The sequence below is a fragment of the Halichoerus grypus genome, chromosome 5, assembly GCF_964656455.1.
Source record: "Halichoerus grypus chromosome 5, mHalGry1.hap1.1, whole genome shotgun sequence".
In the NCBI taxonomy this organism is placed as follows: domain Eukaryota; kingdom Metazoa; phylum Chordata; class Mammalia; order Carnivora; family Phocidae; genus Halichoerus; species Halichoerus grypus.
Window position 1 is genome coordinate 13,213,432 of NC_135716.1, and position 27,221 is coordinate 13,240,652.

At 51.2% G+C, this 27,221-nt stretch overlaps 1 protein-coding gene across 6 annotated transcripts in view; it reads right to left on the minus strand.

Annotated features, from left to right (window-relative positions):
• The window catches only part of LOC118530831 (uncharacterized), a 250,586-nt gene that overhangs the window by 35,066 nt on the left and 188,299 nt on the right, over positions 1-27,221 (minus strand). For 4 of the 6 annotated variants that reach the window (XR_013447685.1, XR_013447684.1, XM_078072011.1 and 1 more), the window contains 2 exons: positions 15,741-15,813; positions 14,995-15,144 (listed from right to left, as the gene is read on the minus strand). Coding sequence is in view for 3 of the 6 variants with exons in the window: in XM_078072011.1 (XP_077928137.1) it covers positions 15,113-15,144; positions 15,741-15,813 (105 nt within the window). In the remaining 3 variants the exon portion in view is untranslated. Of the gene's footprint in view, positions 1-7,642; positions 7,770-14,994; positions 15,145-15,740; positions 15,814-27,221 lie in introns of all 6 variants that reach the window. The other 2 variants (XM_078072010.1, XR_013447686.1) reach the window with 2 other exon arrangements.

Consider the following 27,221-nt stretch of genomic DNA (forward strand, 5'->3'; position numbering starts at 1 on the left):
AGATTCAGGCTTAATTAACACAGTGAAATGTCCAGATCTTTAATGAACAGTTTGATGAGCTTTGACAAATGCATATACCAAAAACACTAAACCACCAAGACACAAAACATTTCCCTCACCCAGAAAGTTCCCTGTGCCTTTTCCAACCGCCGCTGCCCTCCTCCAAAAGGAAACCACTGTACTGATTTCTAGCACCATTCATTAATTTTGTGTGTTCCAAAAGTTCATATAAATGGAATCTTGCGATGTGTAAAGACGGGCAAGAATGATGAGCAAGAACACGGGGTTCCTAGTGGGCATGAAAACCAGTGTAGGTGCTTTGGAAAATAGTCTGGCAGTCCCTCAAAAAGTTGCAGAGAGAGTTACCACGTGACCCACCATTCCACTCCTAGGTATATATACTCCAGGAAATGCAAACACACATCCACCCAAAATTTTGTATGGGAATCTTCTATCATTCATAATAACCCCAAACTGGAAACAACCCAATGTCCATCCACCGATGAAAGAACAAAAGAAATGCGGTCCATTCACACAATGGAACATTACTAAGGCACAGAAAGGAATGAAGTACAGAAACACACTACAAAGTGGATGAACCTTGAAGACGTCATGCTAAGTGAAAGAAGCCAGTCGCAGACGACCACATATTGTATGATTCCATTTGTGTGAAACATCAGAATAGGCCAATCCACTGTGACAGAAATTCTAGGTTGCTCAGGACTGGAGGGGCAGGGGAAAGGGGGAGAGGGAGGTGATAGCTGATGCGGACAGATTTGCTTTCTGAGGTGGTCAAAATGCTCTAAGATTGGTAAATTGTATGATATGTGAATTATATCTCAGCAAAGCTGTTGAAAGAAACCAAACATTCAGAACAAACCCAAGTGGAACCAGTTAGGATACATGAGAAAGACAGCAGTTTTCCTCCAGCGGGATTTTGACAGAAGTGTTTGGCACTGTAGCCCAAGGACCTCGTGCCACCTGGGGAGCATCACTATGGTCCAGGAAGGTCTCCTTCCCGTGAGAATGTCCTGGCGCTTACTGCATTTCCCAGGGGTTCCTGTCCTATCTCCAGAGTCTAAATTCTGAAGAGTCCAGCAGCTATTCACCAGATTCATTCACTCATTCCACCAACACTTACTAAGTCTGTATTTAGTAGAAAGCACATAACCGTATCTAGTCTTGTCGTATTATCTCCCTGCTCTCAAGGGACTACATTTTTAGGGACATGTCTCTGTACGTCTGGTCGTGTGTTTAGCAGGTGACACCAGGAGACGGTGGTGGGTGGGGAAGGTATGAGCTCATTATGAGAGAGAGGTCAAGAACTGTGAGGTCCAATGGGGCTGGTTCTCAATCCTGACTACCACTCACGAAGGCATGCCTTCACCTCTTCCTGCCTCATGTCCCTCACCTGCAAAGACCAAGAACCTGCCCTATGGTGGAACCATCAGGAGCCCCAGCTCCGGGAACCAAACCCCTGCTCTACCACCTACAAGCCGTGAATGACTTCAGGCACTTTCTTAACCTCACTTGCCCATGTGTACAGTGAGGACGGAGGCAGTTAACAGGCTGCCCTGTGCAGGACTAGATGGGTTCATAAGAGGCTCGGCAAACTGAGGGGCCAGTGAATATTTTGGGGCACTGCAGGCCCATACCATCTCTGCACCAGCTCCTCATCTTCACGATCAGAGCGTCAAAGCCACCACAGACAATACCTAAAAGAAAGGGCATGCTGTGTTCCAATAAAACTTTATTTAAGCACAATGACGTCCGATTTCATACAGTTCTCATGTGTCAGAAAATACGATCCTTCTTTTGATTATTTTTGTCAGCCGTTTAGAAATGGAAAAGCCATTTGTACCTCACGGGCTGTACAAAAAAAGATGGCGGGCCAGTTCTGGCCCCTGCACTACAGTTTGCCACCCCCTGACGTAAAGCACCTAGAACAGAGCCTGGCGCATAGTAAGCACGCACCACCCCCGAACCACGGCCCCAGGCAACAAGAGCTGAGCCTCTGCCATGTGTTACACCGCGTGCTGCACCCTCCATGCACCGCATCTCATTTAAACCTCACCTCGATTGTGTGAGGCAGGTAACCTGATTGCGCAGATGAGAAAGCAAAGACCTAGGTCAGCTAGAGGGACAGCGCTGTCGTAAATCCAGGTCTTTCTACCGTGAGCTCTTGCTTGTGACTGTTAAAAACTACCGTGCCCGCTGCCAGGACACAACAGGGAACCAGACCCACTCAGGCTCCACTCCAAACACCACAAATCATGATTTAATTAATTTGAGACATTTGTTACAGAAAGCAAGGGCTGCAAGGAGGAACAAGGGTATTACACAGCCGACGGCGAGGGAGGTCCTCTGGTGAAGGACACGTAGGTTGGGAACAGCGGCCATGTGTCTGGTGCTGTGCCAAGTGTCAAAGAGAAGCAGCTAGAAAAGGCACGTCCGCCCTGGCTCCCTGTTGCGGAGGGCTCGGAGACGTGACAGTGTCAGATGCGGTGGTGGAGAAACCAGTCCAAACTTCCCAAAGGGCCTGCAGCAAGCGAAATAACCTATTCTATTTTATGGGAATATATCCTCATAAAATAGGAAAATACAGTTGCAAAGATTTAACCATGAGAATATCCACGGAAGCACTGTTTGTAATAGTACAAGTGTTGAATTCATAAGTGCCCCAGACACTTAAGAAAAATTGGGAGAGCCTTTGCCACTTCTGTGTGAACAATGGCAAAGCTGCGTGTCCCAGCAATCAGATGGTGAGGGAGCAGAAGTGTGCATGCCGATGTGGAAGGCTAGCTATCGTGTATTTATTAAAACAGCTCCATGCAAACCAACAGGTGCACTACCATACTATGATGAGGATGCATATGCACAGAGAGCAGTCCTTTCAGTCAGTCACCTCTGAAGGATAACAGAAGTGCTTGTAGCTTCCTCTTCTTGTGTGTTTGGACTTGGCGATGCTTCTGGAATAGATACTCAGTGCTTTGTGAAAAGAAATGAAGGACAGCCGGTGGCCGGACAGGAGTTCAATACTCCACAAAGCCACTTGACCGGTAAAGCACAAGATCTGAACCCCTTTCTACAAGGGTTGACAACCTGGAATTTCAATCACAATGGATGCCAAAGGATGGGGAAGAAAACATGTTTACAAGGGAAAGACTCCACAGAGAAAGGCAGTGAGGAGTGTGGCCGGCCTTCCCCCTTCTGTGCCTTCCAACTCAGCCAGCACCAGGGCAGAGCATGACTTTCTGGAACACAGTGTTTGTGACCCCGAGGACAGTCTGTACATTTTACATTGGAAACACTCTCTCTGCAAGATTTTGTTGACATTCATTAGGGGGAAGTATTTAGGACCTATGGCCTTGAAAAGAAATCCTACATATCTCACCTCTGGTATAGGAAAGAGAAAAGGCTTTCCAGTTGGGTGGACAAAGGTTTAAATGCTGGCTCCTTTTGTAAATTGTTTATTATCTCCTAGCTTCGGGATAATAATATCTTTCCTGCAGGGTAATAATTAGAGCAACATATGTATAAAGCATAGATGTTCAATAAATGACAGTTGTTTTTTTTTTTCCCTAGTGGGAAGACTCAGGGAACAAAGCAACGGGGTCACATTGCCCAGAAGCTGTACCTTGGGGGAAATCAGCTCATTATGGAAAGGAGGGATGGAGGCCCAGGCCCTGACCTTGGCACAGCCTGGAAAAGGTGAGGCAAGGAGACCATGTCTTTCTCGGTGATGTGGGAAAGTTAAATTAGACTGAAACTCCAAATACGAAACCAGCCCTGTGCTTTGCCCCCCTCTGAGATCCTGACTGTGTGTGAGTAGAACGTACTGGGTTTTTCTGGAAGGAAAAAGAAAAGCGACTTAATCAGAGAATGAAGGTGGCAGGTGGGAGACCAGCCTCCAGAAGTGGCACACTGTGGTCCCCAAGCAGATCACCCCAGGGCAACTGGGCAAGCAGAACTGGGACGGGGCCGAGGAGGGTCCGTATTTCACCAGGACCCACGACACTCTGCTACTTCTCAAGGACAGGCTAGGGAACCGCTCCTGCGGTGAAGGCCTCAGGCGTGGGCCTGGGAAGGGCTCAGTCCAGATTCCAGCTGGGCACCAACTCTCACATCCAACTTTAAAACTGTCTAGAAAACACGACCCAGACCCAGGGCAAGGCAGGCTGCAAACATATACGCACAGGGAAATAGCCTCGGAAGCGATGTACTCAGGGCGCCTGGGTGGCTCAGTCAGTTAAGCGTCTGACTCTTGATTTCAGCTCAGGTCATGATCTTAGAGTCAGGGGATCGAGCCCCGCATCAGGCTCTGTGCTCAGCGTGGACTCTGCTCCTCCCCCTGTGCTCTCTCGCTCTTTCTCGTTCTCAAATATATAAATAAAATTTTTTTTAAAAAAGTGATGTACTAAATTCCATACACACACGCAGATGCGTGCATTCATATGTACGTGTACGTGTATACACACAAATACAGACGGACACGCTTAGGTGTGCGTTCATACGTGCACACGTGCACGCACGTTCACACACGCACGTGCAGACACACCTGCACACTACACGTAGGCGTATCCTCACACAAGCTCTGCTTTAGTACTAATATTGTCCCCGTTTTCCTGAAGAGGAGCCGGAGACACGGAACCAGTAAGCAACTCGCCTAAGGTCACACAGCTGCTCTGCGGCAGAGACAGGGTTAGAAACAGGACAGGCCGGCTCCAGAGTCCCTGCCGGGGCCACTAGATGGTAACAGACAACCCACGAGGGGAAACGGTCGAGGCCGAGAGTCATCACCTCTGCGAGCCACTTGTGCCCTGGGGTTGGCTGTGTCCAGGGAGGATGGCCGAGAATTCCTCCCATTTCTGTACACGCGTGTTGTCCCCCTCCCGACCCCGCGCGGGGGTGCCTTTCTCCTGCCCCCGAATCGGGGCCGACCTGTGCCCCCTGAGAAGGAGAATGGGAAGGGAGTGAGGTCGTGGGAACTCTGCGTCTTGCCCCCGGGAGGCCGGGCAGCCTTCACACGAGGCCCTGCAGGGATCCAGCCGCCACGGTGTGAAGATCGGGCTGGACTACGATGACAAGATCTCAGAGAAAAGGAGAGGCCCCAGCTGCTGCCCCAGTCATCCCAGCTGAGGCCCCAGCTGTGCGCGGAAGCCTCACAGAGCTCCCCTGGGGAACGCAGCCACACGGACTCCAAGCGGAGCCAAAGATCCACCTGGCAGGGCTCAGCCACCCTACGCAAATGAGAAGGATAAGCGGTCCTGGTTTTAAGCCACTAAGCTGGGGGGTGGTTTGCTGTACAGACAACTGGTTCACGCACCTGTGGGGCTTGCAGACACGTATAAATTTGACAATAAGCAACATTATTTGTTGAGCATGGTGCCAGGCAGCCTAGGAAGTGCTGTACATTTACTGTCCTGTTTAGTCCGTATCTTTGCTTGCTGGCCTAGCACGTATTAATATTGTTTCCATCTTACCTACAAAGAACGGAAGCCCAGTGAAGTAAACAAATAAGCTTCCCCAGGAGGTGGCAGTTCTTGGATTTGGACCGAAATCTGTCTCGTCCTAACTGCAGGTACTAGTCAGATTTCTGCAGAGAAAAGAACCCACAGCACGCGTGTGTACACGTACTTAGAGGTAGACACCACGGCCTAGCCGAGCTGACACATGAAAGTAACCCTCATACCGTATTTCCCCTACTCTGTGCCTCTTTGCCCTGCAGACCTGGACCCCACGTTCCTGGCCCACAGTCATGCTTTACTGTCACGGAGCACAAAATTAGCGACATAAAGGAGACCTGCAGTCAGAGTCTGTCACATGGAACGGCGGGATGCCTCAAGGATGCAGCAAGAGGCTATCAGCCATGTTGAAGCCGCCGAGGAATTAGAGAAGAAGGGCAACTGGCAGGCCTGAAATAGATCGCAGGTGCTTCCGTCACTAGGTGACAGAAACAAAGATGGCGGCATGGAATGCCTACTGGAAAAGAAGGGAAGGACCTGAGGTTGGGTCTAGGACCTGGCTTTACTCCCAAACAGCTGCGTGACTGTGGATCATATGTCACCTCTCTGGGCCTCATGTCCCCAAGCAAGCTTGGTGATGTCCAAAGAAGGGTCCAGTTCTTTACATGACTCTCTGTGGCTTCGGATCCCACACAGGTCATTGCATAACATCTACTCTTGACGGGGGGAAGCCCAGTGAATGCCACTTTGCCACCACAAAGACACTGTGGGACAGAGCGCATCATCTGCTTTCTGGTGGCCACACAGCAAGTCACTGATGGAACCTCTGAAACCCAGGAACCCCCAGACCTGGGCTTCTCTCCTATTGGTTAGTCCTACACTGTTCCCACTCTGTTCTCACACACTGAATTCTAACTCCCCTTTTGTAGGAACTCACACGCAGCCGACACCTCCAACGTGTCCCACAGCCACCCAGCAGCTCCTCCGTTAACGCAGAAGCCTGGTGAGAGATTATTGCTGCCATTGGGGGTCTGTTTCCTTGTCCCCACCAAAGCCAGCTACTTCCTTCAAGTTGGTATCAGGCAGGCCAGGAAGTTTCTTTTTCCCTGCAATCCATCGTATGTGGGAAGATCAGGACCTGCCAAGTGCAAGGATGGAACGAGGTAGGCACGCCTGGTCACTCAGCCAGGCCCGAGCTGGGGGGCAAGGCTGATGGGCAGTGAGGACAGCAGGAGACTTGCTGTGATAATTAATCAGGAGCATTAGCATCATCCTGAAGAACCTCTGGGTTGCTCCAAAGCCAGTTAGGAAACTGACCTCACCCCCTTCCTGTCTCATAAACCCCCTGTCTCCAGTCCATCTAGGACCAAGGGATAGAATATTTCTCCATGTCCAGCACAACAAAGCCTGTCTGAGGAGCTCGTGTGGACATCAGATGGGACCACCTCTCATCTCATCTCATGAATGGGAACGCTAAGGCCGACAATCGAACCAGTGGATATGAAGTACTCGGTGCACGCAAAGCCCCGTTCTAAATGCCTGACGTGCAGTGGTTTGCAGAGTAACCAGCACCTGTGGAGGTCCACGCCCTAATCCCTGAAGCCTGTGACTATTTAGGTGGCATGGCAAAGGCACATTCAAGTGGCAGATGAGAAGAAAGTGAGTATGTGCAAATGTTAAAATATAAAGATTATCCTGGACTATTTCTGTGGGCCCAATATAATCAGAAGCATCCAAAAACAGGAGAAGGAGGCGGAAGGCAGAATCAGTCAGAGTTGGACATGACTGTGGAAGAAAGGCATAGACAGGTGTTAGGTTGCTGGCTCTGAAGATGGAGGAAGGGGCCACTAGCCAGGGAATGAATGAAGGGGCTTCTAGAAGCTGGGAGCAGCAAGAAAACACTTCTCCCCTGGAGCCGTGAGGAGGCGGCAGCCCTGTGTTCCTTGATTTTAACCCAGTGAGACCCGTGTTGGACTTCTCACCTACGGAATTGTAAGATAATACACCGTGTTGCTTGAAGACACTGAGCAAAGGAAACCGAATACGTGAACCAACTCACTCAGTTAATTAAAGTTCTTACAATAACCCTATGAAGTGATGTAACGGTACCACTATGGCTGCAGGAATGCCGTGTAACAAAACACCCCAACTCCGGGCAAACGACAACAAGCACTCACCTCTCACTCATGTGTCTGCCATAAGCTAGGGGCTGGCTGGTACCAGGAGGGCATGTCCGAGCTCAGCTCCACAAGAGGTGTGAATTCGGAATCTGCTCCGTGTCTCTTCTCCTCTGCAGACTGGAGGCTGTCCAGGGCATGTTGTCACCATGAAAGGTAGGCAAGCAAAGAAGCCCAACCTTGTCCAATTTGCGCCTTCCACTCCCGTTACGCTGCTAACACCCCATGGACCAAAACAAGTTGCGTGGCCGAGATGGACGTCACCGCGGGGAGGAGTGCACCTGCCCACCTGGAGGCCACGGCCACAGTGTGCACGTGTTAATTTGATGATGGGGGAGGGAAGAACTGGGACTGATAGTTCCGTCTACCACAGAAAGACCCTACTATCAGCATTCCAGTTTGGAAAGGAGGAAACCAAGGCACAGAGTCTAATCCAGCATCCCACTGCTAGTCAATAATGCAGCCAGGATCAAAATCTGATCTGGCTTCCGAACACAGGTCAGGGACCTACACCTACTAAGTGGGGGAGCTAGGACACCATGGGTCTAAATGTCACAGTCTCTGGGGCAGGAAGGGGTGCCCTCAGGGGCAGGGGGTGGGGGAAGGCACTGCAGTGATCTCCAGAAAGAAGAGGAAGACACTGCAAGAGGTTGCCCATCAAAAGTGGAGCCAGGCTGAGCTGTTACTCTCATCAGCGAGGCCCTGCTGTCAGGCCCAGGCCTGGGGCCAAAGCACCTTCCAGGGATGAGGTGCACAGGGAGAACAGCATCCAGGATGAGCCAGCTGTCCACAGCTGTCACAGGACCAAACGTCCTTCTCCTCCTGCCTTGGCGGGGCTGGATCGGCTGCTTGGCAGGCCAGTTTGCAAGAAGCCGGCATGTGGGTTCCTTTGAAAGCTGTGTATCTGAAGGCCAGAACGAGGGAAAGGGGCGGTGAGAGATGCCGACAGAAAGGGATAGCCATATAATGTGGGAGGAGGGGAAGCACGGAGTAAGGCGGGACTATTCATGAGCCCGGAGAGAGGATGCAGGAAGGAGGAGGGGGTCAGAAGAGAGGAAAAGAGCAAAGCGATGCTCAGAATTCAACATTACAGAGAAATTTTATTTGAAGGCACCGGTTCAAAGGATCAGAAAGTCACACCGATGTTTCTGGGCATCTGGGGTCACAGGGTGAAGGTGGCAGCTCCTCACCATCATGTCCAGAGACTCAGGATGCTCTTGGGGGCACTTCAACCTTGTGGCATGGGCGGGGGGGGGTCACCAGAAGCCCACCACACTTGGCCCTGCAACTGAAGTCAGCGAACACTCCACTTAATGGAAAGGGCATACTAAGGATGAGAGGAGGCGTGGGGACCACCCTCTGTGTCCTACAGAAGCTGTGTCTGTCCCTAATCCTTGTCACCCAGCCAGGGCCATCCCCCCCAGCTACTTCCACCTGAAAGGGGGTGTGAAGCACTCTCCCCAGAGACGAGAAGCCCCCTAGGAGGGCAAGGGCAGTGGACACTTTGTGGGTACACGCTATGAGTCCTCGCTCACCTCCCAGATTCTCCTGCACCGCCATGCAATTCCAACAGCCCTGCTCCCGCCGGAGCTAAGAACATCCAGCTCAGTGAAGTGAAGGGCTTTCCACAGTCACCGGTGAGTGAATACAGAGGGACCCTGACTGCAGTCCAGGTCTGCTGGGCTCATTTCAGGTCCCCTCCTCCTGACCGTGCCGCCAGCCCTGGACCCAGTACAGAAGCTGCAGCGAGGACCTCCCTGAGAGAGGGGACAGTGGCCCTTTGATTCATGCACCACCCATTCACTGAGCATCCCCTCTGGGGAAGCGCTAGGAGTCGGGTCTGCCAGAGGGGTTACGAGCATGGACCCTGGCGTGGGCCAGTGTGGTTTTAAGTTCTGGCTTTAACATCTGCTGGATGGGGCAGCTGGGCCACATTGCTTAACCTCTCTGTGCCTTGGTTTATTCGTTTGTAAAATGAAGGCAATGGCAGCACCTATGTCTCAATAGGGTCTCGGGAGGATTAAGTGGTTGGGTAAACTCCACACTTGGAACCGTGCCTCGCACATGGTCAGTGTGATCAAAGCACTAGCTTTCATTGTTCTTACTGTGGTAGATGAAATGGACCTCGTCTTTGCCCTTATAGGAGTGCAATCTCATGAAGGAAAACGGATGTGAAATAAACACAAATAAATGTCAGGATAGACCCGGCTAGGAAGGAAAAGCAAAGAACAGTGGGAGGACACTAAGGGAGTGAAGGGTGAGAAAGCATGCACCATGCAAAAATGGAGAGAACGAGCACTCCAAGCAGAGACATAGCATGTGCAAAGGCCCTGAGGTGGGCAGGAATGGGGTGTATCACTCAGCAGAGGTCAGTGTAGCTGAAGAAGAGTGAGTGAGGACAGACATCCATGCCAATTCATGCAGAGCCCAGTGGGGGATTTTGAGTTTTATCCCAAGAACAGAAATGGGAAATCCTTGGTATGTTTGGTAGGGCAGACACAATTTGATTCACATTTTGTAAAGATCGTGCTGGCTGCCAAGTGCAGATGGGATTGCAGGGGGCAAGGATGGATCCAGGGAGTCAAATTGGGAAGCTCTTGCCATGAGCTATGGGGGAGATGAGGATGATTTGGGTAGGAGGGCTGGTGGTGGATGGAAAATAAACTCAACTGAAACCCCAGATGCTGGAGGCTCACGAGGAGAGAAACCACAAGTCAACCAGGACTGTCAGCTGGCTGGCTCCCTCCCCCTGCCCTGGCCAGGGACAAGCTGTCATGAGTACTCAAGGCACCATCATGATCAGCCAGATTGGAACGTTCTAGAACACCCCTCTTAGAGGAGTTCACCTAACAAGGCCTGTGCCAGGTCCATGATGAAAGGTGCTGCTGACCTCGGAGCTGACCCCCTCCATGGGAAGGGAGGCCATGGTGGGGAGCATCTGCAGATTGGATATGCTCCATCTTGACGAGGCCACTCGTGGCATCTCGAGAGGGGACGCTGTGCTCTGATGTGAGGGGACAGGGGCATCCACCTGAGGGAGGCATCCTCTCCTTGGGCACGGAACTCCTCCCACACTCCCCAACCCACACCAGGTTCTGAGCTGCCTATGGGGAGGGACCATGTCCCACCAGGTCTGCAGTCCGTGCCTGGCACAGACTCTCGGTAGGCAACCTTCTCATTGGAGGACGGGCTCTGTAAGGACAGTCCCCGTTTTACGCCTCCTTCCAACTCCAGTGCCCAGCACAGACCGACTACAAGACGTGCATTCAGTCAAATGTGGTACGAAAGAACAAATGACTCTCCTCCATTCCCTTGGAGTCAACTACTCAATCACCGAATCAAGGGCCACGCGGAGAAGCACGACATACTGTAGCCGATGCCCTAGAGGAGCAGGCTGGGAAGCCAGACACAAGCAGAAAGAGACAAGGCCTGTTCCGACTGGCCCTCCAGGAGGCACTCAGACGGCGTCTTTCCGACGGAGCACTTGACTTCCAGGCAGAAAAGCCCAGAGGGAAAGCGAATGATGGAATGGAATTTGAGCAGAGGCAGGGTTTGGGTAATCTGAGGGGTGGCCAGTTAGAGAGAGGGGACCCCCTCACTCACTGAACACCCGTCATTGGGCAAGCCCCCGAGAGACTCTTCTCCGAAGAACCCTGGAGCCGGACCTCACGGCCCACGTCACATTTGAGGACACTGAGGTGCAGCCTGGTTCAGTGACTTGCCCACCATCACAGAGCCAGGAGCAGGTAGAGCTGGGGACGAACCCAGCCCTGTCTGTGGTCCCCTCAGGAGGAGGCACGACAGGATCAGGTACAAAAGTCAAAGAAAGATAGTGGTCAGTTCAAAAGACGGAGATGAACCCCGCATGAGAGGCGTCTGTCAGGAGGTGACGAGCATGGAATCACAGGGTGGGGTGACACTGAGGTGGGCTTTAATAGATGCTAGGAGGTCTGACCGTCTTTGATCAGAGGGCCAAGGACAGAGCTGTGCTTTCGGAATCTGGACCTGGCCATCAGGAGGTGAGGAGAGAGACTGGAACCTCAGCATGCCCCACCAGAGGGCGGGACTGGAGAGGCGGGGGAGAGACGGAAGGAAGCAGGACTTGGGGCCAACAGGAAGGAAGCGAAGCAGAGGCAGGACTGCTGGCTGGAAAGGGTCCAGGGAGAGGGAGAAACCACTTCTCCTTCCCTTTCTGATGATGGCAAGATTATGACTGCACAGCAGGGCTGCAGAGGGCAGGACTTCCCAAAAATCGGGAGGGGAAGAGTTCTGCGCATGTGTCCAAAACAGAGGCTGCAGTCCCCAAATCATGTGGTCACCTCTGACCTCTTCTACCCACCCTGGAGCTTCATCTGCAGTGAGCTCTGAACTCGGGCCCTCGGAGGCCCCGCAGTGCCCCTTCCTCCAGATATCAGGGCAAAAGAGAGGCACAGAAATCACGGAGATCCAAGGGTAAGTGGCCAGAGACAGCAAGAAAGGCGGTGTCACCCCATGCTATGGGTAGAAACCCAGGCACAAGAGGCAAATAACTTGTCTAGTATCACACAGTGAGTACTTGCCAGAATCAGGAATCAGACGCAAGGCCTTCCGTGTAGACCTTGCCTGTATCCATGTGGGACCCAGCAGGAGGCGGCGAACGAATACCCCGACCTTCCCCGCTTCCTGCCCACTCGCCCCACCTCCCAAACAGAAGCCAGAGGGCCCAGGAGCCCCGTGCGGCATCCATCCTGTGGCACCCACACAGGACAGCCTCCCCGTCACAGGACAGGGTGACGGACGGGGTGGGGGGGATCTGGAGGGGGACAGGGAGGTCACCCAACACCTCGCCACTCCCACAGCCAAGACTGTGGTGGGTACTTGGGCCTGAGCTGCCTCCCCTCTGCAGAACCGTGGGCCAGAGGCCCCAGGCCTGGGCTCTGCAGCAGGAGGCCACCTGGCTCTCCGTCAAGGGTAAGGCCCCACACGTGCCAGCACTGTCTCCACCCACAACTGATCCAGCATCTTCACATCCCCTCCTTCCTTCCGCATTCACACCCCCTGCCCTGCCCCACCTCGATCATATGCAAAAATCCCCCAAGGGCCTGCTTCCAACGCCGCCGGGGAAGGCTGGGCGCGGCTGGTTGTCCCGTGGAAGAGATGGGGGCCAGCCGATGCCCACCCCGCACCCTGGCCCGCCCCCAGCCTGCCTGCCAGCCCCGCACACTGAGGCCTGGCTGCCGGTAAAAAGAAAGGGCTCCTATCTCTGATTCCTCAGGGCCTCTGATAAGAAATGTCATCCCTTGCTGGGTAATATTACCCGCCCGATAAGAATCTCTATCAAGCTCAAACATATGGCTGGCTACAGAACACAGAGCCCAGCAGAGCAGGATAATTTATTTGCTTAAGCTGAAAGCCCTGGGCGGCCGAGAGAAGTACACTGAATAAAAGAGGAAGGAGCCAAATTATAACCTCTCTGACTTGCATGGGGATTTTCAAGGGGAAGGCTGGGGCACCTGAGGACAACAGGGGGCCCTCCTCGCTTTCCTCCCTACAGGATAAACACCTTCCCCTGGTCTTCCCTCAAAGGGCACTTTCACTTAGGCTAGCTATCACAGCTAATCCTCAAGACAACCTCAAGAGAAGCATTTTTAGCCTCCTTTTACAGATCAGGAAATTGAGATTCAGCAAGGTTAAGTAACCTGGCCAAGGTCACACAGGCAGCCAAGCAAAAGCTCAGACTTGGACCCCATCAGGCCTGACTCACCAGTGTGCAGCTGCTGGGACTAAATTAATCAACGGGGTCCGATGTGCCCAACTTAACTGACAGGGTCAGCTACTCATCACCGTCTCAAAGGTCCACGGCAAGCCTCTCCCCCTCGCTGGGTCACTACAACCTGGAATGAGGAGGAAGCCTGGCGGGCACAGAAATTCAAGGGAGAGAGTGGGGGGCGGGGAGGGGGGCGTCCCGGTCAGGGGACAGGCAGGAGCGACAGAACATGGTAAGTGTGGGCACAGTAAGGATAGGCGGCTCATTGGGGAGAGGTGGCTGTCAGCACACTCTACACTCTTCCATGCCCCCCTTGCTTCAACAACACTGTTAAGGCTGATAATGCTTTTTGAAAGTGAGTATCACTTTAAGATGGTTCTACATTACTTCATAAAGCCACTCATTCTTTTTTCCTTTTTAAAGATTTTATTTATTTATTTGACAGGGAGACACAGCAAGAGAGGGAACACAAGCAGGGGGAGTGGGAGAGGGAGAAGCAGGCTTCCTGCAGAGCAGGGAGCTGATGCGGGACTCGATCCCAGGACCCTGGGATCATGACCTGAGCCGAAGGCAGACGCTTAACGACTGAGCCCCCCAGGCGCCCCAAGCCACTCATTCTTTTTAACAGCTGCATAGTATATCATTTCAGGACACACCATGACTTAATCAACCAATCCCGAACTGAGGGGCTTTAAAAAGACTGTGTCTCATAAAGACACACGGACAAGTGAAGCACAGAGCTTGCACAGGATACTACAATGGTAGATACCTGTCCCACACTTGTCACAGAAGGTACAACACCAGGCATGGATCCTAAAGGACTAGGCGCGGGGTGGGCATCGGCGGGCCCCCATCTCTTCCACGGGACAATCCTATGGACTCTGGATGATAATGACGTCAGTGTAGACTTGTCAACTGTGACAAGCATCCCACTCTGGTGTGGGATGCTGATGGTATGTACACGGGGACAGGGTGGATATGAGAGCTCTCTGCATTTTCTACCCAATTTTTCTGAGACCCTACAACTGCTCCAAAAAATAAAGTCTGTTTAATAATAATAAAAACCAATCGATCACACAAGTGTGAGTCACAACTGGCTCAATTCTATTCTGTTTACTATTGACTTTCTTCTCCCCTGAGTCTGGGTCATACTCTCCTGCTTCTTTACATACCCAGTAATCTGATCAAAAACGAGGCATCGGATGTCAATAAAATAAATAAATCACCTTATCATTTGCCATTTCTGAAGGTGCTATTCACACCATCTGCACCTGTGTATGTGTTTCTCAAGGAAAAATTCCTAGAAGTCACCCAGTGCCTTATAAACTCGGTTTTTCCTATCCTTCTCATTCAGCAAAGTCTCAATACTGAGCCTCGACAAGCCGGTGGCTCCCTGCATGCCCACCCTCCTCAGGCCTTGCTGGGACTCTGCTAAAAGGACCTTACTACTCCGTGTGAGCAGCAACTGCCACTTCCACAAAAGCACATGAAGAAACAAACATACTTCACTTCTGGTCGCCAAAAACCCACTCTTCCTGCCCCTTCCTCCTCTGGACCCTGGTGACTTCATTCTGGAATCAAAGTGAACACTAAGCAAGACACCAACCTCTCTTCATTCAGGCCATTCCTAGAGCTGGTCAGCATTCTTCTTTTCCTTCTGGGCCCTGAGATGTTAAAAAATGCAGATAGCCCAAGGCTGGAGAGAGGCAAATCTCCACTGGAGCTCAGGACTCTGCTAAAATCACAGCCTGACAACCTAGGAAAACACAGTAAATATCAATTATGCAATTTGGAGCCTGAGGCACCTTGAAGAAAAGCATCCATTACAAACAGAAAATCCTCTGATAATCAGAAGATAAAGAACACTTATCTCCCTGGCTGAAATGAAGAAGAACCTAAGGTAAAGGAGGTCATCCTACCTGGGAGAGGTTGGTATCCACTGAAGACCACAGTGGATGCTGAGGGGTGCACAAACATGAGTACAGCAGAACCCCTCCCCGTGCTAAAGGACTCAAGACCCACTGGAGGGTCCCGAGAAAAAGGCTGTGATCCATGTGGTCATAGAGGGAGGGACCAAGAGCTTTGGGAACAAAGAGGAAGCAGGCACTGAGTCTCACACAAGTTAGAGAAGAGGATATTTGAGCTAGGTATTGAAGAGTAGGGGGTCACCAGGCAGAGAAAGGGGAGGGGACTTTCAGATGTCTTAACATCATGTGTGACATGGAGTGTGAAAGAGTGGCCAGTGGCCAGGTGGTAAAGGATAGCCCTCATGCTATGTTAAGAAGTTCCACTTTCCCCTACAGATGCAATGGGGAGTCAGAGAGACTCTTGAGCAGTGGAGTGACAGATTACCTCTACGCCTCATCACCACCATGGAGGGACCCTTGGCCACAGGGGACCCAGTGTACATGGTTCCCAGGTCATCCTGCAAAGCAACAGACATAGTGGTCAAACCAGTAGCCTCCAGAGCCAGCAATCTGTCTTCAAATCCCAGCTCTGCCACCACCAGGTTGCGAAAGTGGCTTATCTAGTCCAGTCTTCCCATCTGTGAAATGGGGGTAATAGCAGCAGAGGCTTCTCTTAGTGCTAGTATGCGGACAGTGAATTGGATAAAGTTGATATATGTAAGGCGCTCACACCAGTGTCTGGCGCATGACAGAGGCACAACATGTGACAACTGGGGGGGGGGGCTGCTCCCATCTTCCCTTTCGCCCTGGTTTCCTCCTTCAGCACTGTCATTTCTTCTGAGACATGAGCTGCCCTGAATCTGAGCAAAGGTGAGCAGGTTTCAGTCCAGGTTTGCTTTAGGAGGGCTGGAGCTCTTGTCTGAAATAGACTTTGAGGACTGCCAGCTTCTCATGAGTTTCCCAGCATCCCAGTAGCAGGTGCCATCTAAGACAGTGGCTCTCAACACTGTTGCATCGAAGATTAATCTGGGGAGATGTTACAACCTCAATGCTCAGGCCCCATTCCCAAGACAGAATCTTTGGGTTGGGGCGGGGGTGGGGGGAAAGGCAGGTATGGGGAATTCCTGCAGCGAGATTTTTAAATTGCTCAGGTGAGTCCAGCATTATACCCCATTTGAGAACAACTGATCTAAGGGCCGAACTGAACAAGGAAGGGAAACATGGCAATGTTCTGGAAAGTGCTGCCACCCTGAGTTGGGTAATCTCCAGAAGGCACCTGGCTCCCTAGGTTTCTGCTTCCTCATGCACAGGGCAATGCCTGAGCACCTTACCTCTTCCTGGGATGTCCCACTGAGCTTGCAAATGCGAAAGTGCCCTGGATCACTACGATTGTGACAGAGCTGTCAAAACTCTTCTGGAAATAAGCAAAGCCATGGAATACCAACACATACAACCATGTAGGGACATGCAATGGAAAAAGCCTTGGTTAGGTGCACAAAGCTGGTAACCAGTTAAGGTCTCTCGCTAACCAGAGATGTTACTAGCAATCCCATCCTTTTTGTCTTCAGCTTTGTCCACGGCAGACCAGGGATAAGAACTGCCTTGCCAATCAGACAAGGGGTCTGTGAGGTGCAAGCAGGAAGACACAGGTCACACTATGAAGGGTCAGGCTACTGTAAAGCATTTTTATTTCACATTTTCTAGGTCCTCCCGGCAACATGGAAAGTTCCAGAGAGAGAGAAATGCCCCCTTCCACAACTGTTGTAACGGAGAGTAGGGAGGAGACAAGGAGCAGTGCCGGCCACAGGAAAGCTTTCTTCGCGGCAGGCTGGAATGGAACCTGTCAGGGTCCAAGTGGGGATCAGCGATAGGCCAGGAGAGCAGGGTGGGGCTGAGGGCAGCTCCAGGGAGACGTTAAGATAGGAAATGCTATCTGGGAACAATGGAACCACCATACCGTTGTCCTGGCCTGGATCTGACAAGCGGGGATAAGACTCCAGGAAACATGTCCCTCGACAACTGGCCAGAAGTGGCCCCAACAGACCACTGGCCCATTACTTTGGTTTTGCATCCATTCATGCATGCACCCTGCAATGGGCATACATCCACCATGTACCAAGAACTGTGTTAGAAGGTGGGGATGCGGGGTGCCTGGATTGGCAGGGCGGTGGGGGGGTAGGTCAGTCGGTTAGGTATCTGCCTTCGGCTCAGGTCATGATCCCAGGGTCCCGGGATCGAGCTCCGCATCAGGCTCCCTGCTCAGTGAGGAGCCTGCTTCTCCCTCTCCCTCTGCCTGCATCTCTGCCTGCTTGTGCGCTCTCTCTAGCTCTCTCTCTCTCTCTCTCTCAAATAAATAAATTTTTAAAAAAAGAAGAAGGTAGGTATGCCAAGATGAATAAGACCTGGTCTTCACCCTCAGGAAGGACAAAGGACAAAGACAAGGCAAACAAAGAAGTAACATTTAGGTACAACACTATGGCAGCGTGTTGTGTATTTCATATTTAACTTCTCAAATCCTCAGTGTCCCCTCCAAGTAAGGTACTAGCTCCATTCTACAAATATGGAACCTTAGGCTTGGAGAGACTGGTTACTGGACACGGATCACACAGCAGTTAAGAGGCTGGGCTCCCGTCCCGATCCAGAACACTCAGGCTCCTTCCCCCACAGCTTAGTTCGACAACCCAGAGAATCAAAAGGCAGTGATCTTTCTCTCTCTCTCTCTTCTCTCACGCACCTCTTCCAGGCACAATGTCCGCATTTGGAGAAAGTTTAAGCACCGTAAGAAGCAAACAAGAAACACAATTAGGCACAGCACGCAGCCTACGCTTATGGCTCAATAAATACTTACGAATCAGAATCCAAATATAATAGCATTGGAGAAGCAGAGCAGAGGTGCGAGGTGTTTGGGACGTCGCAGACCCGGGCCTGAATCTCAGGCTCAGGATTTACACCTCCCTGAACTTCAGGGGCCTCGTCTTAAAAATGGGAACAGTACAACCTACTAGAGGCTGACTGGGACAAGGTCCACACAACGGGGACAATCTCCTGCCCTCAAGACCCCTGCACCCCGCCTCGGGCTTGGGGGACATAGAACAGCAGGTGTCCCGCACAACCAGGAGAGAAGCTGGCCAGTGTCAGAAGCTCCCGCTGAGTCTGGAAACGGGCCCCACGCGAGGTGCCCGACGCCTTCCACACAAGCCCGCTTCACCCGGACCCGCCAGCCCTCGAGGAAGGGGCACGTGCTCACTCCGGGCGCTGCATCTGTGCCAGGCCTGGGCCAGCACCCTGCGGAAGCCTCTTAGGCAGGCTTCTTCTCTTGACAAGTTCACAGTACTCAGAAAAGCTGGGGTACAACCAAACGGAGGTGCTGGGGCAGGTACAGGGAACAGCTGCCCCAAGGGGCTCTGACTTAACCTTGCCTGAGTCCTCACCGTCCTGTGGGCACCAGTTAGTTTTTATTTTGTTTATTTTACCAGCAGGGAGGCCATCCCGGTTTGAATTACAGAATAGAATATGGCTCCAGATTCGACAACTGCTAGTAGCTGGGTGGTCTTAAGCTAGTGACTTTACCTCTCTGGGCCTGAGTCTGGACCTGGAGGTTATCTCGAAAAATAGACACTCATCTACTCAAGAGATATTTACTAGGTCCCTACCTGTGCTCCAGGGAATACAACCACTGGGCAAAATCAACAGAAATCTCTGCATGTGTGGGGCTCAACAGGGATGGGGGAGGCAGAGAGCCGACAAACAAACAAGCAAGAGGGTCAGGCAGTGCTGAGTGCTCCAGAGATCCATCAAGAAAGAACGGGAATGGGAGACGGGGCATGAGGTGGGTACTGTTTTGCACGCACGGCCAGGAACGGCTCCTGTGACAAGGAGCCATCCGAGCTGCGTGTACTCTGTGCAGGCTCGGATCCAGGTAAGGACAGGTGTGTCCCATGGACTAGCTCACTCCACCCTCTCCAGCACCCCTAGAAGGAAGCCAGTGCCCCTCTCCCCACTTTACACAGGACAAAGCTGAGACAGAGAGGTACAATGCCTCGCCCAAGGGGACGGAGGGGGATACTCTGAAGCCCAAGCTCCAAACGGCTTACGCTAATTCTTCCATTCCCAGAGCTCCGTTTGTGGACAGCTGACGCTCTGGAAATGATCACTGTGATCACCGTCAATACGCCGCAGAGAAAGAAGAAGGTATGGAGGATGAAAGGAAAAGCAGACACGGCACCCGGCACAAAACGTAAGTACTACATCCATTTGGAAGAACAGGAATATTGATTGTAGGCTCTTCTCCCTCTCTGTCTGTCTCTGATGGACACACTGCCTTCTGTCTCTTTTTATACTCATTTTTATGTAATTTCCTCAAGGAGGAAGGCCTGAGGCCCTGTGTCCATTTTAGACTGACTTCTGATTCGCAACTTTGTTCCAGGTTCTGCTCTCTCCTGTCCCAAAGGAAAGGGCCCTCCCATCCAGGCCATGAGAGCACCTTCTCCTTCCCACGGCCATTATTCCAGAGCCAACCCTGGTGTAATTCTGCTCAAGCCACAGCCTGGAGCAATGGGAAAAGGGGGAGGGCGGGCAGCTGGTGATGGTCCTAGAAGGTCCCAAAGATGCAGACAAGGTCATATTGATCCAAAGGCTGACTACTCCTTTGAAAGATCAGCTTCTACCTCAGATTCTCACACTCCAAAAGGCCAGAAAGAACTTCTTTAAAAACATTATTGAAGAACTTGCTTCTGGGGATTCACCATGATGTGCTTCTTCTCTGGCTTCCTATTGGATTGGAGCTCCTGGAGGCCAGGCCTCAGGATTCTGCCCCTACACCCAGCACCTGTAGGCCCAGCATGTTTGATGAATGAATCCACAGATGGATGGAAGCAAGGGAAAGAGAAAAGGAAGAAGGGAGAGAGGGAGGGAAAAAGGGAGGTGTGAATTGTAGGGTAAAAAAAAAAAAAATGCCTATTAGATAAAATCATGGGAAGTAGAGATAAAAGGGAGAAGTGGATAAAAGCAAAATGGCCATGGCACAGTTGAAAAAAACTATGGAATACTATGCAGCAGTTAAGAAAGAACAAGGGGTGTGTGTGTGTGTGTGTGCGCGTGCACATACACATGTACGCGCATACACACAGAGACGTACGTGCACACACAGAGACATACACCCAAAAAAGACCTGTAAAAGATGTCGTTCAGTGAAAACTGAGTATATTGAAATACTCAATTCTCTGCAGCTCATAATGCTACGCAGTCCATGCAGCCAGACCCAGGGCGCTGGCTGGAGCTGGCCATAAATCCCAAGGAGATCAGCTGACCCAGCCCACTGCCTCAGGCTGACATTTCCACCCATGATGAAAGAAAAGGCCATGCCCTCTCTCCAGGGCTCTAGGCAACAGCAATCTTGTGACCCAGCTTCCAGTCTCGCTTTGCTCCCCCAGTTCCTTGAAAATACTTGTACTGGTTTCAAGACAAAATAACTCAAAGGAGCTTCATTCACCTGCAGGCCCCCCACCTGCCTGTGATAACTCACGAAGGACAATGCCCTCACATGGAGCTGTAAACTGAAGACCTAAGGGCTCTATCTGGCTACAGGTTTCACCCAGGGAATATTGTAAGTATTTCTGAATTCGCTGTCCCCACCTAAAATTCAGGAAATTTCATTACATTACATGGTCCAAAAATTAACTGGGCAGCCCTGGTCCCACACACACAGTAGCTAGCTGGGTAGCTGAGTGCTTAGGGGGGTGGGGAGCCCCTTATTCAGGGCACATACCCTCCCACCAACCACCATCTCATCCCTCAGAGATCACCTAGCCCAAACTCGTCACAGACAAAGAATCACTGCTCAGAGAGGTGAGGAGACTTGCCCAAGTTCACACAGCAAGCCAGGGGCAGGATAGAAACCAGAACTCCATATTCCTCACACAAATACCTGTGTCTCTTCTAGCTGCCAGTTTGAACCAACTGCAGCCTTAGAAGTTAGATGATCCATTGACATCTGGCTAGAATAAGGCTTCTAGGGTCAAAGTCCAGCTCAGGCAGAAGTGATCCTCCTACGACACGGTGACCCAAACACACCATACTCCTACGACAAGGGGACCCAAACACACGATAATCAGCCTAGGCCCGGTCATCTGGACGACTCTTGCTCAATGTTATTCTTTGCTTCATGGTTTCCACATCCAGAGAAACAATACTTCTCTAAAAATCAATTGTCCCCAGCAATCCACCTACAGAGTTCTTGGAAAATATGGGTTAAACATTTTGCCACACACACACAAAAAAAACAAGGAACAAAAAGGGTGAGGGAAATTCATCAACATGGCCCTGCACTTTTCATGATTCACACCAAACGTTTTTCAAGTCACCAAGTTCAAATGACCCTGTCCCTTGGGGCTGCAGAACTATTTTTACCAACACTTGCCAGTAAGGAGGCTCCACATGTTTTAATAAATGGAATTACTCAGTATCAGGAGACACAAAATGGCTTCGAGAGGCTGGGAGGTCGGGGGAACTGAAAATGTCCTGGAAGGAAGATGCCGGAATAATCAATTTCTGACACAAGAGAAGGAACAGCCGGGTGCCATGCCACAGCCCAGAACATTGGAGAGGCTGACTCACTGCAACAGAGCAGGCAAATAAATAGGCGGCCCCATTGGGATCATTTCCCAAGTTTCCAGAACAAATAAGGTGATAGAGGGCAGCAACCAGTCCTGGGGGATGCCGACACATAGTAAGTGCTCAGTAAATATTACACACCACACACACACACACACACACACACACACACACACACACAGAGTTTCTGAATCTCCTGACTTGTGTCGGATAGCCCAATGGTCTGTTCCTCTCCTTACACTTGCCCTCTTGGGGATCACACCAGTCTCAAGGCTTAAATAATAGGGCTCCAAAATACATATCCAAATATTATCCTTTTACTCCATGCATTAGTCCGGGTTATTCAGAGCAACAGAAATATAAATAAGGAATTGGCTCACCCAGGTATAGAGCTGTCAAGTCCAAAATCTGCAGGGTCGACCAGCAAGCTGACTGGAGACCCAGGGAAGAGCTCATGTTGTTGTTTGAGTCTGAAGGCCATCTGGAGGCACAATTCCCACTTCCTCGGACCTTCAGTTTTTTTTCTTAAGGGCGTCGACTGATTGGGTGAGATCCACCCACATTTTGGAGGGTAAGGCGTTCTACTCAAAGTCTACTGATGTCAGTATTAATCTCATCCAAAAAAATACCTTCACAGTCACATCTAAACTGCTGGGTTTTTTAAAAAAAGATTTATTTATTTGTCAGAGAGAGAGAGAGCACAAGCAGGGGAAGCGGCAGGCAGAGGGAGAAGCAGGCTCCCCACTGAGCAGGGAGCCCGACGCGGGGCTCGATCCCAGGACCCTGGGATCATGACCTGAGCCGAAGGCGGACGCTTAACCGACTGAGCCACCCAGGTGTCCCCTAAACTGCTGTTTGACCAAATGTCTGATCCCATGGCCTAGATGACTTGACATGCATTTTTTAATTTAACTTAATTTTATTTTTTAAAGATTTTATTTATTTATTTGAGAGAGAAAGAATGAGACAGAGAGAGCATAAGAGGGGGGAGGGTCAGAGAGAGAAGCAGACTCCCCGCCAAGCGGGGAGTCCGATACGGGACTCGATCCTAGGACTCCAGGATCATGACCTGAGCCGAAGGCAGTCGCTTAATCAACTGAGCCACCCAGGCGCCCAACATGCATTTTTTAAAAAGATTTATTTATTTGACAGAGAGAGAGAGATAGAGAGAGAGCATGAGTGGGAGGGGCAGAAGGAGAGAATCTTCAAGCAGACTGCCCTCTAAGCGCAGAGCCTGAGGCGGGGCTCAATCCTAGGACCCCGAGACAATGACCTGAGCTGAAATCAAGAGTCGGACGCTTAACCGACTGAGCCAGTCAAGGAGCCCCTTGACACTCAAAATTAATCTTCACATTTCAGATGCATATATCCAGCTACTTCCTGAATCTCTCTCTTTGGATGTCTGATGAACATCTCAAACATAATGAGTGGAATCCTACCTGCAAAAGAAACAAAACAAACATTTCCCAAACCCTCACTGATCCCCTTAAAAGAATAAACAGAAACTTCACTCTTTACTTGCTCAAGGTAAAACCCCAGGACCATCCTTTATCTGATACTCTGTATCCAAGCCATCAGCAAATGCTACCTTCATGATACATTCATACCTGATGGCTTCTTGTGATTTCCTCTGCTACCACCCCCACACACTATGTGTCACTCCTTCCCTGGATTTCTGCCAGAGCCTTCTAACTGGTCTACCTATTCCCACCTTTGCCACCTTCAGTCGATTTTCAGCAGAGCAGCAGAATGAGCCAGTTAAAAAGCAAGTCAGGTCTGCTCAGCAGCCTCCAATAGCCCCAACTCAACAGAGAAGAGCCAACGTCCCTGCCCCAACCCCCTCTGGACCATTTCATCCCCGAGTCTCTTCTGCTCTTCGTGGCTAGCCTGCGTATTCCCCGGGGGGACGCCTGCCCATCTCACAGTGCCCACATGGGGCATTTCCTGAAGCCCAGCCAGCACCACCCGGCCTTAGAACCCAAGCAAGGACCGTGAAGGCATTAGTGCAGTAATCTGAGGACAACGCAGGGTGGGAGTGATGCGTGGGGTTAACTAAAGGAGAGGAGGGTACAGGCGGGGATTTGTGTCTTTGAAAGACTTCCAAAGGCAGCTGGTGGGGCTTGTTCTCTGAAGTGCATTTTTAAAAGAAGAATCAGGTGGCTGCCAGCTAAGGAGAGGTGGGTGGAGGACGGAAGGGGGAGAGGAGGAGAGGTGAGAGCCAGTACAGGGGCATGGCTATCTCTGAGTGCTCGCTGCCACACGATGCCATTTCATGCATCCCAGGCTGGAGGGATCCAGGCAACAGAGACAGAAAGGAGACGCTGTATTTGATGGTGGCCAGAAAGCCACCCAGTGGCCAAGAGGATGGGCAAACGCACGGTACCGGTGGGACGGCTTGGCAAGAGAGCTGACGTCCCCTCCCCATCCTCCCGTGCCCCTTCCTCTGAAAGAATCTGAGGATAAAGGTTCAAAGGCTGCAAGGTCCTTTCTGTGTTCGGAGGCCTTGGCTGAAGACTTTTGGGGAGGGAGAGCGGAATCAACATCTTTCATCCTGCAGAGCCTGAGGCTGCCTTCAGAGGACCAGCCCAGCTACTCAGCAGGGCACTTTGGCAGGGAGGTGAGGTTCAAGGTCCCTACGGGGCCTTCTCTCACTGGGCCCAGTGAGAATGACCCTCATCACCTCTCAGAAACGCCTCTCCGTTAGCAGGACACTGTCTGCTACGGAGCATGCTCTAAGCCATGAAAAGTCTGTCCCTAGAGACGCAACTGATGGGAACCGGACTCTGTACGCAACGATCCTGAGGGGCCCAAGCTAGGGCCGAGCAGGAACACAAGGCCGGCAAGAGCGTGACCTGATTACTCACAGGGTCTTGCAATTCCAGAGACCACTGCCCTCAAGCCCAGCAAAGGGCTGCACCTCTGTCTTAGCACTTAGCACTGCCGGGAGTTCGACTGTTCCTCTCATAGCCTCCTCATTGTCATCATGGGTCCCATTCCTGTAGTGGCCATGTGCGCTCCTCCCCGCGGTACCCTCGCACCCTGCGAAGTACCAGCCCCGTGGCGAATGCTGAATAAACATGAACTGAATAATAACACACTCAGGCAAATGAGAGGAAGACAGGATGGAGACTCCCGGAGAAATCTGGAGCTCTAAGGAACCGTCCATAGACATTGGATCCAAAACATGATTTCAGACACTGAATGGAAGTTTAATAGCAGTGATTCCTCAATGGGGGTATTTGGGCTGTTTCTCAACTGGTCAGAAATTCTACTGGAAGCTGCACCTTCCTTTTCAATAAGGCCACAGAGAGCCCCCCAAACGTCAAGCTTCTCTGCTTGATCCTGGCCAGAATGGTATCAACCCAGTCTGGTGACAAGGATCAGAAACCCCAACGGGCGGATATTTTTAGGTAAGAAAGTGGGTTTTAGGTAAGAAGGTAGGCAAACGATTACCTGCCAAGTGAAGTTTGTTTAATTGAAACAATTCTCTTGCAAGGAGGGTGAATCAGCAAAAGGGATTTCTGGAGTTGCAAAGCTGGGGCCTTGCTAGGCTAAACCAGGGGTTCTTAATGGAGGATGCTGTTGCCCCTCACCCCCCAGGGAACATCTGGCAATGGCTGAAGGCATTTTCAGTGGTCGTGACTAGGGACTGCTGCTCAGTGTGTATAGACTAGAAAGGAAGGGGGAGCTTCTGGCAGACTTTTTGACCAACTGAAAATCCTTGGCCTTTTATATCCTTCTATTCCAGAACCAGGCATAGGCCTGGGCTCACAGTAGGTGGCCCAAAAGTATGTTTTGCGTGCCTGAATACATGTATGATAGGGTTATTATAGATTCAAAAGGGATGATGAGTAGGAATGGACCCATCCAGGTCCCATGTGAAAAAATAAGTCGTCCATCTACATACACGCTAAGCAGTGGTCCTTCGGGGAATAGCGCTGGTGGTCAGGAGCAAAAGGAATTGCTTTTGCTTTGGGCTCTGTTACGGGTTGAACTGCATCCCTCAAAAAGATATGTGGAAATCCTAACCCCAAGTACCTATGAACGTAATCTTATTTTGAAATAGGCTCTTTGCAGATGCAATCGAGTTGAGATAAGGTCATAGCAGGTTAACGTGGCCCTAAATCCAGTGACGGGTGCTCTTATAAGGACAGAGAGGTGCAGAGACTGTTACACACAGGGAAGAAGTCCAGGATGAAGGCCACAAGCCAAGGACCCTAAGCTACAGGATTCCTAGCTACACCAGAAACTAGGAAGAGGCAAGGAAGGATCTTCCTCTAGAGCCTTCAGAAGGAGCACGGGGTCTCCCTAACTTGATTTGGGACTTGATTTGGGACTTCTGGCCTCCAGAACTGTGAGGGGATAAATTTCTGTTGGGTAAGCCACCGAGTTTGTGGTGCTTTGTTATGGCCACCCTGGGAAACTCATACAGGCTCTAACATCCTGACCGGATCCTTTGGAAGAAAGGAGAGGGGAGAGTCAGCCAGGATTCCTCTACTAAAAGTTCTTCTTGTAAGGTAATGATCCTGGCCCTCATCCCCTGGCTGAACCACCTTCATCCTCCCTTGTGACCCCAAGGACCAGATGTCCACAGACTCCAGTGCCACTTAAAAATCCAGACTCTGGGCAGGGTGGGCAACTGCCAAGGGCTAATGAACACACAGCCCCAGTGCAGTAAATACCGCTGGATGACTGATGGACCCATCAGTTAGTGAGATGGGTGAGCATGGAGGAAGCTCTCTGAGTTAATTAGCGATCACCTTCCCGTTTACGATCAGCAGGGATTTTCAGATGGATACCTAAGACAACCCTAACTGTATGGTACACTCAGTGGATCTGCTCACGGGCTCTCTGTCGGGGGGCATCAGGGTAGCTGCAGGGTCGAGTGTCATGGTGGAGAAGGCTGGGGAGCCGCCCGGTCAGGCAACATTTTACAGTGTGTAATTACATCTGTGCCCCATGCATTATGACGACATCCGATTACAGAAATGCAAAGGGGTGGGGACCACTCCCACACTTGCAAGCTGCAGGAACTCAGCTCTGCGAGGTTCAGAGCTTGCCCAGGGTCCCACGGTGAGTCAGGGGAGTGGGAGCTTCGAAGGAAGGCTTCCCATTGCAGGCCCACGTTCCTTCTCTCTGGCACCGCACAGAGTAAGCGAGACGCACAGCGGCGGCTGACAGACTCTTTGATGTTATGACTGCATGACCACGACATGATGGAAATCATAGCAGGAAAGCAAAGCTCACCCGTATTTCCCATCACGCTGGCATAAAAACTTGACATTCCCGAAGCGGCCTTTCTAGAAGTCATCTA